General features: G+C 45.0%; 1 protein-coding gene across 1 annotated transcript in view; it reads right to left on the minus strand.

Moving 5' to 3' along the window:
- Positions 1 to 12,965, minus strand: part of LOC123117797 (uncharacterized) — a 41,808-nt gene extending 28,843 nt beyond the window's left edge. Inside the window, exons 1-2 of the mRNA XM_044538475.1 lie at positions 12,830 to 12,965; positions 1,246 to 1,408 (exon numbers count right to left, since the gene is read on the minus strand). Coding sequence (XP_044394410.1) covers positions 1,246 to 1,408; positions 12,830 to 12,892 — 226 coding nt within the window. The 5' untranslated portion in view covers positions 12,893 to 12,965. The remainder of the gene's footprint in view (positions 1 to 1,245; positions 1,409 to 12,829) is intronic.
- Between the last annotated feature and the right edge of the window lie 1,151 nt (positions 12,966 to 14,116).

A 14,116-nucleotide genomic window follows, 5' to 3' on the forward strand; every position in this document is an offset into this window, starting at 1 on the left:
ATGCGGCTTCACTTCTTCGCGGTGGCGTGTTCACGGTTGAAGCCCCCGGCAGCTCTTGTAGTGCTAGGGATTGTGTTGTTGCGCTCAGCGCCTATGCATCCTACCTTGGGTGTGTGTGTGCGTGTGTTGTGGATGAGTGCGGTTGTACCGGGCGCTGTTAATCATGGCTTTATATATAAAACAGGGCGAAAGCCTTTTTCGGTAAGAAATTATGGTAATGTTCTCCACCTTCAAAGAATCTTAAGAACCGAGGAAGCATATCGAGGTTCATGACATGATGGCACGCGAATCTTGACAGCACGCCGGCAGGATGAGTGGATGGCATGTGAAGCTTGACAGGATGCACAGGTCGATGACATGAGGAGCTCAGTGGCATGACCGAACGAGGAGCTTGATGGCAATGCCATGGGGCGATCTTGATGGCGTGTGGAGGCTGATAGCATGACAGACCTTGGAAGGAAAGTGTGGTTGACGGCATTTTTTTTTTTGAGAAAACGCAAAAGACTTGCGTTTCTTTGTATTGAAAAGATAGAGTTTGTTACAGCCTCCAAGCAAGTGGTTGACGGCATTTTAGCTCACAGCACAACATAGCGAGATACCTTGTCAGCACGAAAATTGTGACCGGTATGGACTTAGAAGTGGAGGAGAGCGTGGAATCAGGGTAGCCTAAGGAACCCACCTCCAAGAAAATAACAATTTGAAAGAAAAGATAAAGTAACTACTCCCTGCAGTTCCCTAACTGGTCATTTTGGACATTGACGCAGTTTCTACAAAGAAACTTTGACCACCAAATTTTATAGCAATATATTCATAACATTCGACAAAATCATGTATGTGTTTTATGAGGAGAACTTACGCACATGATTTTCAAGTATCTAATCTAAATATTTTCAAAGGCATTAGTACTCAAAGTTCTCAAAGGTTGAAGCAGTCTATGTACAAAGGACCACTTAAATGGGGGTGGAAATTACTAAGGAGCGCAACTCCTGAATCTAAGTAATAGACGAAAGGGTTATTTCTTTAGCTGATAAAATCAAGCATTGCTGGTGCCAAAATACAGAGGTTCTTGTGCTACAGTGCCGCACGTGAATAACGGCATCCTTCTATCCTGCCTTGCTATAGAATCTTTGGCAATAACACATGGATATTTTGTTCTTGGTACATATAAATACCACTACAGCTAAGTGACTTCTACCAGCAAAGTCAATCATCATATAGTAATTGCATGATTAAGGCAATAGTTACCTTCCACTTGCATAAGCCCATCAAGTTCAAACTCAGCAACCGATACTCCTTTCATTAGCTCAGATTCCTTCACGAGATAGTCCTTTTCAGTTTCAGAATGCTTCACTATTTCTGACTCTCTTTCCCTGGTCCTTTGTATATTCTGTTCAATTTCTTCATTGACCTAATTAAGGGAATGATCGAGAAAAAAGAGCATAGTTAGCCTCATAAGATGTAACGTTGAAATTCCACATGCTAATAACATCTAATGAGTATATAGAAAATTCATTATTCGCATCCAGATTCAAATAACCACATTGCCAGAGATACACATCTATACTCCTATATAGTGTATCAATGTGAACAATCATAGGTACACCCTATACTGTCCCAAACACATTCTGCATGACTTGCATGCCATTGATTCAATATATCGGACGGTGATAAATGCTCTGGACACTTCAACAATGTGACCATACAGCTGCAAATCCCTGCATTCTGGGCCGTTGATTGGTCGAATCGGACAGCTACTGCTCTCCTTATGTGGTGGACCAAGTTCCAGAAATTTCAAGCACAGGCTGGCAGCCTCCTGACACAGTTCACACGGTGGTGACTCCCAGTGTGTGTGTGTGTGTGTGTGTGTGTGTGTGTGAGAGAGAGAGAGAGAGAGAGGAGGGGAGGCGCGATTAGATTTAACGTGGACACACAAGGGTGCAGAGCAAGCAACAGGATAAGTTTGATAGAATAGAGGTACTAACATTAGTATGAATGTCAGAAAGAGAGTACAGTATGTGCCCATGCCCATACACAACAAACTGAATGTTGTTGTATGTGTAATAATATAATAAAGTAATAATGTCGCAATTGCTGAAAATCCGTTTTACACATAAAAAATGGTCGGTCATATAGGTTTAAAAAAAATGCGCACAATATAGGTTTAAACTTGATTGTACTATTTGAAATATGTGCAGATACATTGTATAATTCTTCAAAATAAATATTTATCATTTTAACTGTATTCGTTTTTCTCTTTTCTTTTCTGGGTTTGTAAGGCTATAAAGCCAGAGATTGGAGACGCGAGAACCATCTTCCGTTTTTCTAGGGTTTCCCCCTTTGCGCCGCCAGTGTTCCTGGCTGGCTAGGTTCCTCTGTAAGAAGCTAAACTATTCCAATCTTTCCTCTGAAGTGAATGAAATAGCTAAGTTCAGACTAGTTCTTCTGAATCCTGTTCTTCAGGTCCTTCTTGGGTCTGACAAGTGGTAATCAGAGGAAGGTTTTCTCCTTGGCGGCGCGAGATCCGGTGCCGAGGTGGAGTTGGAGGAGCCGTAAAATCCTCCACTTCTCACCGGTGACCTTGGGCGGCGGTGGATTTCAGGCGGCGATAGGCGGCGGTGAGATCGTTCAGTACAGGTTTGGGTACGGGAAGAGGTTACAGACACACACCGTCTCTGTGGTAAAATCCCTCCCTCCCTCCCAGATCCGGTGTACTCTCGGTGGCGTGGCGTTGGCGACGGTGCAGGCGGCGGCAGGATCAAAGGCCAAGACCGGGTTGCAGCTCAAGCTGTCGTAAAATTCCCTCCTTCGCTGGTTGATCACTCACAGAGAGGTTCTTGGCTCCTTGCTAAGTATAAAAACCCTTCCTGTGTCCCTTCCCGCCAACATGACGGGCCCGACGAGTTCTTCTTCCACGGAAAATCTGGAGCTGCAATCTTTACAGTTGGATGTCAAACAACTGCAGCAGAACAGAGAGACGGACAGACGCGACTTTGAAGATTTCAGAGAGCACGTTTCCACTAACTTTCAGTCCTTGCAGAAAACATTGGGAGAGTTACAGGGCTCACTATCCAGTTTCATTGCTGGGTTCCCAAAACCCAGAGAAAGCCCTCCAAGCCCCCAAGATGTTGCACAAGGCAGTGGCCAACAACAAACACCTCAAGGCCCTAACCATGCACCTCCTGTGGCCATACAAACCCCTCCAACTATGGGATCTGCAACTTTAGTTGACAAGCACACAGGAAAAGAGCTCAACTTGGATGGCAGCAACAAAATCCCTTACAGGCATCCACATTTTGCTGCTCCCAAAAATCCTGCTCCTGATGCAAGAGCACCTAATGCAGTAAACCAGGGCCCCAATGCACAGCAGCCAATTCAATTGGACTTGGAGCTAGCTGAGCAACTTCCTCAACAGGAAGCCAGGGGAGGAAATGTGCCAAGAGAACAGTTACAAGATAACAGAAGAACTATGGCACTTGTCAAGCCTGCCAAATACAACATTCCTGAATTTGATGGAAGTGGCACTGACTCTTGGATTCAGACTATTGAGCTTTATTTTGAGGCTGCTAGAACACCCCTGGAGCAGAAAACAGAAATTGCAGTCACATACCTGAAAGGACCTGCAATTGAGTGGTGGAGAGGTACTGCAATAGTTGCTAACTCCTTGCCCTGGTATAGGTTTTGTAGACTTCTGGGTGACAGATTTGCTAAAACTTCTGTCTGTGATAATGTGAGATCATTCCATGCACTCACTCAAACAGGGTCAGTGAATGATTACATACTCATGTTTGAACAAGCCATGAATCTAATGAGAAGGGATAATCCTGCTCTCCCACAAGATTACTACAAGACCAGTTTTATTTCTGGCTTACATGACAACATTCAGCATTATGTCCAATGTCATGAACCTCAAGATCTGCAGAAAGCTATCTGGTTAGCTCGAAGAATGGAACAAGCACAACCACCTAAGAAGCAGTGGCCCCAAACAGTGCAGCCCCCTATTAGAAGACAGGTCCAGTTTGACCCTGGCAAGCCAGCTGCTAACAATAATGCTAATATAATCCAACAAGCAAGGTTAAAGGGCATCTGCTACAAGTGCAAGGAACCTTGGTTCCCAGGGCACAAGAAAGTCTGCAAGTTGTCCAACCAAGTTCAAATTCAAGCTCTACAAGAGCAATGCCCGGATGATGCAGAACTGGTTTACTACACTGCAAGTTCTGAAGAAATGGAGGAAACTGACACTGAAGAAACAGAAAACAGTGCGGATCAGACACTGAAAATTTCAATGCATGCTCTGATGGGCCTGAGTGCCACCAAATACTCATTTACTGTTACTCTCATGTTTGGTGATACTCCAGCAACAGCTCTTATTGACAGTGGAAGTACAGCTACTTTTGTTTCACCCAGTATTGCAAACAAAATTCAATGCAAGCTTTCCCCTACAAGAAAAAGAAAGGTTGTGGTAGCAAATGGTGGAGTGCTCTGGACTGAATTCATGGCAAAACAGTGCAATTACTCTATCCAAGGGACACAGTTCACTTCTGATTTCAGAGTCTTACAGCTCCAAAGCTATGATGTAATACTAGGAGCTGACTGGATGAAAGCTCACAATCCTGTAGAACTAGACTTTGAGGAAATGCAGGTGAAAATAACCTTGCAAGGAGGCAAAAAAGTCATCTTCCAGGATGAGAGTTTGCCCAACATGGTTGTGCATGAGATGGACAGTGAGGAAGAACTGGAACAGGACCCAGTTTGTGGAGTTGTCCTCCTGAACTTTGTTACTGTGGCTCCTCCTCCTCCTACTCCTCCTCCTCCTCAACAACCAGTGCATCCTCAAGTGAAACTGCTCTTAAGCAAGTATAACAACATCTTCTCAAAACCCACTGGTCTTCCTCCTGTCAGAGCAATCGACCATACAATCCCTCTTGTGCCTGAAGCCAAAATAGTGAACCAGAGGCCATACAGGTTGCCTCACCACCAAAAAGATGCAATGGAACAGATCATACAGCAGATGATAAAGGACAAAGTAATTAAGGACAGTGTTAGTCCTTATTCTTCTCCAGCTCTCCTAGCGAAAAAGAAGGATCAAACATGGAGACTGGTCAATGATTTCAGGAAACTCAATGAACAAACGGTCAAGAACAAATATCCAGTGCCAGTAATTGAAGATCTACTGGACGAATTGCATGGAGCCACTGTTTTCACTAAACTGGACTTAAGAAGTGGTTACCATCAGATCAGGATGATGCAACATGATATAGAAAAGACAGCTTTCAGCACTCATTGTGGGCATTATGAATATTTAGTTATGCCTTTTGGGCTTACAAATGCACCTGCTACATTCCAGAAGTTGATGAATACAATTTTCAAGAAATATCTGAGAAAATTTGTCTTGATTTTCTTTGATGACATATTGGTTTTTAGTAAAAATCTGCAGGAACACATAGAGCATTTAAAAGAAGTTTTTGAGACACTCCAGCAGCAGCAGCTGTATGCAAAACTCAGCAAATGCACTTTTGCTCAGCCATAGGTGGAATATCTTGGTCACATAATCAGAGGAGATGGAGTTGCTACAGATCCTGTCAAAATTGAGGCAGTACTTAGGTGGCCAACACCTGAGAACGTTACCCAGCTGAGAAGCTTCCTAGGATTAACTGGTTATTATAGAAGGTTCATCCAAAATTATGGATTGATCTGCAAACCTCTGTTCAACTCACTCAAAAAGGACAGTTTCTCTTGGGGCACTGAACAACAACAGGCTTTCAACACCTTGAAGCACAGAATGACAGAGGCCCCTGTCTTGGCACTACCTGACTTTTCCAAACCATTTGTTCTGGAAACTGATGCCTGCAACTATGGCATTGGAGCAGTCCTCATGCAGGGAGGCAGGCCAATTTCTTTCTTCAGCATAACTATTGGTCCTAGAGCGGCTGCTAGCTCCACTTATGATAAGGAGGCCTTGGCTATTATTGAAGCTCTTAAATATTGGAAGCACTACTTTGCAGCATCTTCTCTCATTATCAGAACGGATCAGCAGAGCCTCAAATATATTCAGGAACAAAAGTTAACTGAAGGAATTCAACATAAGTTACTAGTGAAGTTACTGGGCTACAATTATACAGTGGAGTACAAACAAGGGCACAAAAACAGAGTAGCTGATGCCCTATCTAGAGTGCAGTACAAACTGTACAGCCTCTTTGCAAGCTCAGCTGTACCTGCTTGGATCTCTGAAGTTGTTGCTAGTTACAACAATGACACTAAATGCAAGACTATCATGGCCCAATTGGCCACAAACCCCTCTGCCTCAGATAACTACACCCTAAAGCAGGGCATCCTCAGATATAAGAATAGAATTGTAGTGGGCAGTGAAACCCAACTGAGGACCAAACTTGTGTCTGCACTACATAATTCTGAGCTAGGAGGTCACTCTGGCCACAGAGCCACATATCAAAGAGTCAAGCTCTTGTTCCACTGGCCTGGTATGAAACAGTTCATTGTTGACTTCATCAAGCAGTGTCCAACGTGCCAGATCAACAAACCAGAACACTGCAAATACCCTGGTCTCCTGCAACCTCTACCTGTTCCTGACTTTGCTTGGTGCCACATAAGTATGGACTTTGTGGAGGGAATGCCAGTTTCTCAAAACAAGGATATGATCCTGGTGGTAGTTGACAGATTCACCAAGTACAGTCACTTCATTGCCATGAAACATCCCATCACAGTGCAGACTGTAGCCAACGCTTTTGTGGAAAACATATTTAAACTACATGGTCTACCTTCTGTTATTGTCACTGACAGGGACAAAATCTGCACAAGTCAGCTGTGGCAAAGTTTGTTCAAACGAATGGGCATTAAGTTGCACTTGAGCACATCTTACCATCCTCAAACGGATGGGCAGACTGAAAGGGTGAATCAGTGCATGGAGAATTACCTCAGATGTATGGCCTTTCTGCAACCAAAGAAATGGTTTCACTGGCTGCCCTTAGCTGAGTGGTGGTACAATACCTCTTACCACACCTCACTCAAGATCACCCCCTTCCAGGCACTATACAACAGAAAACCAAATATGATAGCTGAAGCAGCTCTGTACCCACCTGAGGACACTACCAACCTTCCCTCAGTCCTCACTGCTGAGCAAACTGCTGCTCACATCAAAGAAAACCTTCTCAGAGCTCAGGACAGAATGAAGCACTTTGCAGATAAAAAGAGGTCCGAGAGAACATTGCAAGTGGGTGATATGGTCTAGTTGAAGCTACAGCCCTACAGACATACTACACTGAGCATTCACAAATGTTTCAAGCTGCACTCCAAGTACTATGGGCCGTTCAAAGTTCTGCAGAAAGTGGGTAATGTTTCCTATAAACTTCTCCTGCCTGACAACTGCAAACTGCACGATACATTCCACATCAGCCAACTGAAGAAGCACATTGGCCTAGCAGCAATACCTAACGCAAAACTCCCCTTGCTTAACCCTGATGGAACAATCTTGCTCGAACCAGAACAACTGCCGGAGCGCAAACTGATCCCTCGTAAACAAGGGGATATCGATATCCCTGTGGTCCGGTGGAAAATCAAATGGAGCAACCTTCCAGTCGAAGAAGCGACGTTGGAGGATGCAACGTTTATCCAGCGAGTTTTTCCTCACTTCCAACCCTGAGGACAGGCTTGGTCTCATTGGGGAGGAGTTGTCAGGACCCGTCTGCAACGTAGCAACACCTGAAGACAAAGTTCAGTTAAATTGAATTGCTTCCACGAGCGCGCGAAGACAGCTGAGCCGTCCATCACGGATCCCACGTCTTCCCTTCGCCCGTACCGTTTCGCGAGTTATGATGAAGCCGACACCGTAGATCACGCATCGGACGGCTCCCCGACTCGGACGCGTCGCTGTTCACTTTCCGGCAAAAGGCTTGCAGCCTCAACCACTCTGTATTCGTTTTTCTCTTTTCTTTTCTGGGTTTGTAAGGCTATAAAGCCAGAGATTGGAGGTGCGAGAACCATCTTCCGTTTTTCTAGAGTTTCCCCCTTTGCGCCGCCAGTGTTCCTGGCTGGCTAGGTTCCTCTGTAAGAAGCTAAACTATTCCAATCTTTCCTCTGAAGTGAATGAAATAGCTAAGTTCAGACTAGTTCTTCTGAATCCTGTTCTTCAGATCCTTCTTGGGTCTAACAGTACGAACCCAATGATACCAGTTTTTTACCAATTTAATTCAATTAAAAAAAAGATTTTTATCACACAAAGTTGAATGGAAAAGGAATGCAACATTCTGCATGCAAAAAAAAATCATGGTGTACACTGCCATCTGAGTTCAAGTCCTGAATTTGGATTCAAATTCCAGTAAAAATCTGATGTTACAGGTCTCCGCAAAATCATAAGACCATGTATGGGGGTTGATGCCTGCCCAGTGCCGGAAGGTCAAGGAAGTAGGTGAACTGATGACAGGGAAGCGTAAGACTATAACGGTCCCAAGGTAGTGAAATTCCCTGTCGGGTAAGTTCTGACCCACACGAAAGGTGTAACGATCCGGGTACCGTCTCGGAGAGAGGCTCGGTGAAATAGACATGTCTGTGGAGATGCGACTACCTGCACCTGGATAGAAAGACCCTATGAAGCTTTACTGTTCCCCCGGGATTGGCTTTGGGCCTTTCCTGCATTGCTTAGGTGGAAGGCAAAGAAGGCCCCCTTCTTGGGGGGGGGGGGGGGTATCATTTCCAGGTTCTGAAAAAAAAATTGGATTTGTTATTTTCTCGCAGACTCACAAATGAGTTGTGACTTCCACAAAACTGGGAAACTATAAACAAACTTGATTCATTTATATGTGAGATTTATTTTTGGATTTTTTGGATGAGTGAAGTTTAATTTTTCGAGAACAGAGCAAATGCGCTCGAGCATTTGGTTAAGGACGAGGCAGCCCAGGCTTTCAAGGAAGCAAATGCACTCGAGCATTTGGTGATACCTAGAGAGAGTGTTGTCCCTCGACATAAGCTTGTGGTGGCTGACTTCCGCTTTCGGATTCGTGTCCACTGGGATAAGCGCGCCAAAGTCGCTAGAACGGAGTGGTGGAAGCTCAAGGGGGAGGCAACTCAGGCTTTCAAGGAGAGGGTCGTTAAGCTAGGCCCTTGGGAGGAAGGAGGTGATGCAAACAATATGTGGATGAAGATGGCGACTTGCATTTGTAAGGTGGCTTCAAAGGATTTTGAAGTGACCAGGGGAAATAGAAGTGAAGGTAAAGATACCTGGTAGTGGAACGATGATGTCCAGAAGGCTATTAAGAAGAAGACTGTTTCAGACGCCTACACCTGGATAGGAGTGCAAACAACATAAAGGAGTACAAGGTGGCAAAGGCTGCAAAGCGAGCTGTGAGTGAAGAAAGGGGTAGGGCGTATGAGGACCTCTACCAACGGTTAGACACAAAGGAAGGCGAAAGGGACATCTATAAGATGGCCAAGATCCGAGAGAGGAAGGCGAGGGATGTCAACTAAGTCTGCATAGCAGATCAACTCCTGGTGAAGGACGAGAAGATTAAGCATAGATGGCGGGAGTACTTCGACAAGTTCTTCAATGGAGAGAATGAGAGCTCTACCATTGAGTTGGACGACTCCTTTGATGATACCAGCAGCGTTTTGTGCGACGAATCCAAGAGTCCGAGGTCGGGGAGGCTTTAAAAAGGATGGAAGGAGAGGCAAGGCGATGGGCCTTGATTGTATCCCCATTGAGGTGTGGAAAGGCCTCGGAGACATAGCAATAGTATGGCTAACTAAGTTTTTCAACCTCATTTTTCAGGCCAACAAGATGCTTGAAGAAGGGAGGCGGAGTATATTAGTACCAATCTTCAAGAGCAAGGGGGGTGTTCAAAGTTGTACTAATTACCATGGAATTAAGCAGATGAGGCATACAATGAAGCTATCAGAGAGAGCCATTGATCACCGCTTAAGAAGAATGACAAGCATGACCAAAAATCAGTTTGGTTTCATGCATGGGAGGTCGACCATGTAAGCCATTTTCTTGGTACAACAACTTATGAAGAGGTACAGGGAGCAAAAAGACCTCATATGTTGTTCATCGTTGACTTGGAGAAGGCCTACGATAAGATACCTCGCAATGTCATGTGATGGGCTTTGGAGAAACACAAAGTACATTACCCTCATCAAGGACATGTACGATAATGTTGTGAAAAATGTTCGAACAAGTGATGGCAACACTAATGACTTCCCGATTAAAATAGGACTGCACCAAGGGTCAGCTTTGAGCCCTTATCTTTTTGCTTTGGTTATCGATGAGGTCACAAGGGATATACAAGGAGATAGTCCATGGTGTATGCTCTTTGCGGATGATGTGGTGTTAGTCGATGATAGTTGGACGGGGGTCAATTGAAAGTACAGCTATGGAGACAAACTTTGGAATCGAAAGGTTTTAGGCTTAGTACAACTAAAATTGAGTAGATGTGGTGCGGTTTCAGTACTACTAGGCACGAGGAGGAGGAGGAGGTTGGCCTTGATGGGCAGGTGGTAGCTCAAATGATATTTGGGGTCAATGCTGCAGAAGGATGGTGATGTCGATGAAGATGTGAGCCATCGAATCAAAAGCCAGATGGATGAAGTGGCGCCAAGCTTTTGGTATTCTCTGTGACAAGAGAGTGGCACAAAAGCTAAAAGCCGGGTTCTATAGGACGACGATTCGATCCGCAATGTTGTATGACGTTAAGTGTTAGCCAACTAAAAGGCGACATGTTCAACAGTTAGGTGTAGCAGAGATGTGCATGTTGAGATGGATTTGTGGTCAAACAAGAATTGATCGGGTCCGAAATGATGATATACATGAGAGAGTTGGGGTAGCGCCAAGTGAAGAGAAGCTTGTCCAACATCGTCTAAGATGATTTGGGCAGATACGGACCTCTAGAATCTCCTGTGCATAGCGGACAATTAAACTGTGCTGATAATGTCAAAAGTGGTCGAGGACTCGAGGTACACCAAACTTGACATGGGAGGAGTCTGTAAAGAGAGATCTGAAGGAGTGGGAGGAGTTTGTAAACAGAGATCTGAAGGACTGGGATATCACCAAAGAACTAGTCATGGATAGGGGTGCGTGGAAGTTAGCTATCCACGTGCCAGAACCATGAGTTGGTTTCGAGATCTTATGGTTTTAGCTCTAGCCTACCCCAACTTGTTTGGGACAAAAGGCTTAGTTGTTGTTGTTGTTGGAGAAAATGCACTCAAGCGCACATAGATTTTCTGGTCTAGGGACCGTTGCATTTTTCCAAAAAAAAATGGAGGCATATCAATCTGAAGTTCTCAACATGCAAGGCAGGTACCACGTACTACTATGTTTAAGAGAAACAATACCAGAGGTACCACATCAATCGCAATTGCAGCACATAAGTCCCGCTTTCTCGTTTCGTATATCAAACTTAAAATAATTTATTATAAATCCATATACGTCCAATAATTTTACATTGTGTTCACTTAACAGCCAGGACCAGGCATTCCTTCTACAAGATAATACTTACTAAATTATTTGTTGTAATGAGATGTGCTACCAATAAGAAGGGGAGCCTTGGCGCAGTGGTAAAGCTGCTGCCTTGTGACCATGAGGTCACGGGTTCAAGTCCTGGAAACAGCCTCTTGCAGAAATGTAGGGAAAGGCTGCGTACAATAGACCCAAAGTGGTCAGACCCTTCCCCAGACCCTGCGCAAGCGGGAGCTACATGCACTGGGGCTGCCCCTTTAGATGTGCTACCAATAACTAGAAAGTTAGCGGCAACTGTTAAGATATTCCTATCAACCAACTATCCCAAAAGACCAATCTGATAGGAAGAGTAGATATAATATACCTACCCCCCCCCCCCCTCCCCTCTTTCCCCTTCACATCCGATGTGGATATGGAATGATCAACACCTCCTCTCCATGCCGGACGTGGTGTGGATAAATGATTGGGGAAAGGCAGGACCGAGACTAGAACCCAAAACCTCAAGTTTGATAGCATGTCAAGATATTCCTATCAACCAACTATCCCAAAAGATCAATCTGATAGGAAGAAGAGATATAATATACTCCCTCTGTAAAGAAATAGAAGAGATGTAAACGCTCTTATATTTCTTTACAGAGGGAGTACTTAACAGCAACAAGTCATATGTTCTGTTTGGGCAACTATTTCATGAATACATGTAGCCAACATATTAGTCTACCCCATAAATTCATATTCCTAGGATGTTTTCTTGTAAGCACAAAACATACCAATAGAGGGGGGGATAAGGACCTTGACAATACCATAATGATAATTATGATACTGCAAACCTTATAATAAGTTATAGAAAACAATTGATATCAAGCAAAAGTACATTAGGTCAGCCAAAACGCAAACTTCACAAAGACAATAAAATGACACAATAGCAGGTAGAACGACTGAATTTTCATCCGCCCTCAAATGCTAGAATAACACAAACTACTTGTCATGTTTTCTTCAACGAGCTAACGTAAGACAGAGTAGAATCAAATTCTCACAAAAAGTCGAGTAACAGAGAATGACCAGAGAATAGATAGAGAGGGAAGAAAACAAACTGGGATGAGTTGGCCATGGCGGCCGCCAGAGCTTCGAGCCGGCGGCGGCCGCTGGGCTCTTCTCTCCCGCTTTCTCTCTCCCAGCCGCCTAGCCTCGCAATGGCGACACCCAGAGATTCTAGACGGGCGCCTAATCGGCCCGCGCCGCCAACTCTAGTGTCCCGTCAATCCATTCGTCATCTCATACTTGCCGGCGACAAATCAATAAACTGGGCGTAGAAGTATCTAGACAGCTGCAGAATAAAATGAAAGCAGCAAGGGAACTCGGTGGATTGTGGACCTTGTCAAGCATGTCCTTGAGGGAGGAGATGTGGCGGAGGATGGCGCCTGAGTCCTCCGCCATCGGGGAACCGGCGGCGCGAGCAGAATCGTCCTTTTTTTTCCTAGAGGGAAAGGGGTGACTTGGAAGGACTTTTATTTCGCCCCGCTTTTTATAGTACTTCTCTCCATCCGTTCCTTTATAAAGTGTATCTGTTTTTTATTATGAAATTCTTATGGTGTATTTCTTCTAATTTCTCATAATTCTCTTATTAGCCTTTGAGAAAAAAGAAACTATCTTTATCCTGATTGTGTGTATCTCTTGTAGCAAAAGAAGGAAAGTATCTCTGTGTCGATTGCACGTATCTCTTACTTTTCTGGACTAACTGATTTACTTGTCACTAACCAACAAATTTATCAAGGGTAATTTCATTCTAACGTGTAATTATGTGGCTTGGTCACCGTGCCGAAAATAATACACCTTACATAAAGGGATAGAGGGAGTATAAAGCAACAACTGCCAACAAATGAAACTGATACAAACAACAACACACTACACGAGACCCACACTCACTCAGGGCAACATACATAGGTGCCGAAGAGCTACAACAACAACATACTGAAAGACTGGACGTAGACTACAAGATAAGATAGAAAGCATCACTATGGAGCCGTCGACGATCTTCCGATGAGAAACCGAGAAGAGGTAAAGTTAAGAATCGACGAGCCCGTGCGCTTCAAGACGGTGCCTTCAGGAAGGGCACGACATTGCTGAGTTGTCACCGCCCGATCCAAGGATCAGATTTTCATCCGAAGCACGGCGAAGGGAGGGAGCAACCATAAAAGAGACTTCAGAAAGATGACTACGCCCACAGGTGTCACCTCCGTCGGTCTGGCCTAGACCAGACAGGGTTTTTCACCCTGCTAAGCATGCTCCTCCTTCGACATCGGTGCAATCAGACACATGGGCCCTAGCCGAACACCGCTACTAACCGTCAAAATGACAACCACCATGCCGCCCAGGCGCCCATGATTGCTAGCCGCCCGCGCCCGAGCCACGGACTCAGCCCACGAGCACCGCGACTCCCACCACCTGAGTCGCTGCCCAGGAAACAAGATGCCCCAAAGGTCCTCCATGGATGTGTGATGAACCGACCGGCAAGCTCCGACCATCGATAGAGCTGCCAGCGACCGGAACGACCAAATCGATCGAGGAACAACCAGGTTAGGGAAGAGGCAAGGCGGGAGCGGACTACGTCGACACCTCTCACCCCTACTGGTGACAGGTGGCCCGACTGCATCGACGCCA

The sequence above is a fragment of the Triticum aestivum genome, chromosome 1B, assembly GCF_018294505.1.
Source record: "Triticum aestivum cultivar Chinese Spring chromosome 1B, IWGSC CS RefSeq v2.1, whole genome shotgun sequence".
In the NCBI taxonomy this organism is placed as follows: Eukaryota; Viridiplantae; Streptophyta; class Magnoliopsida; order Poales; family Poaceae; genus Triticum; species Triticum aestivum.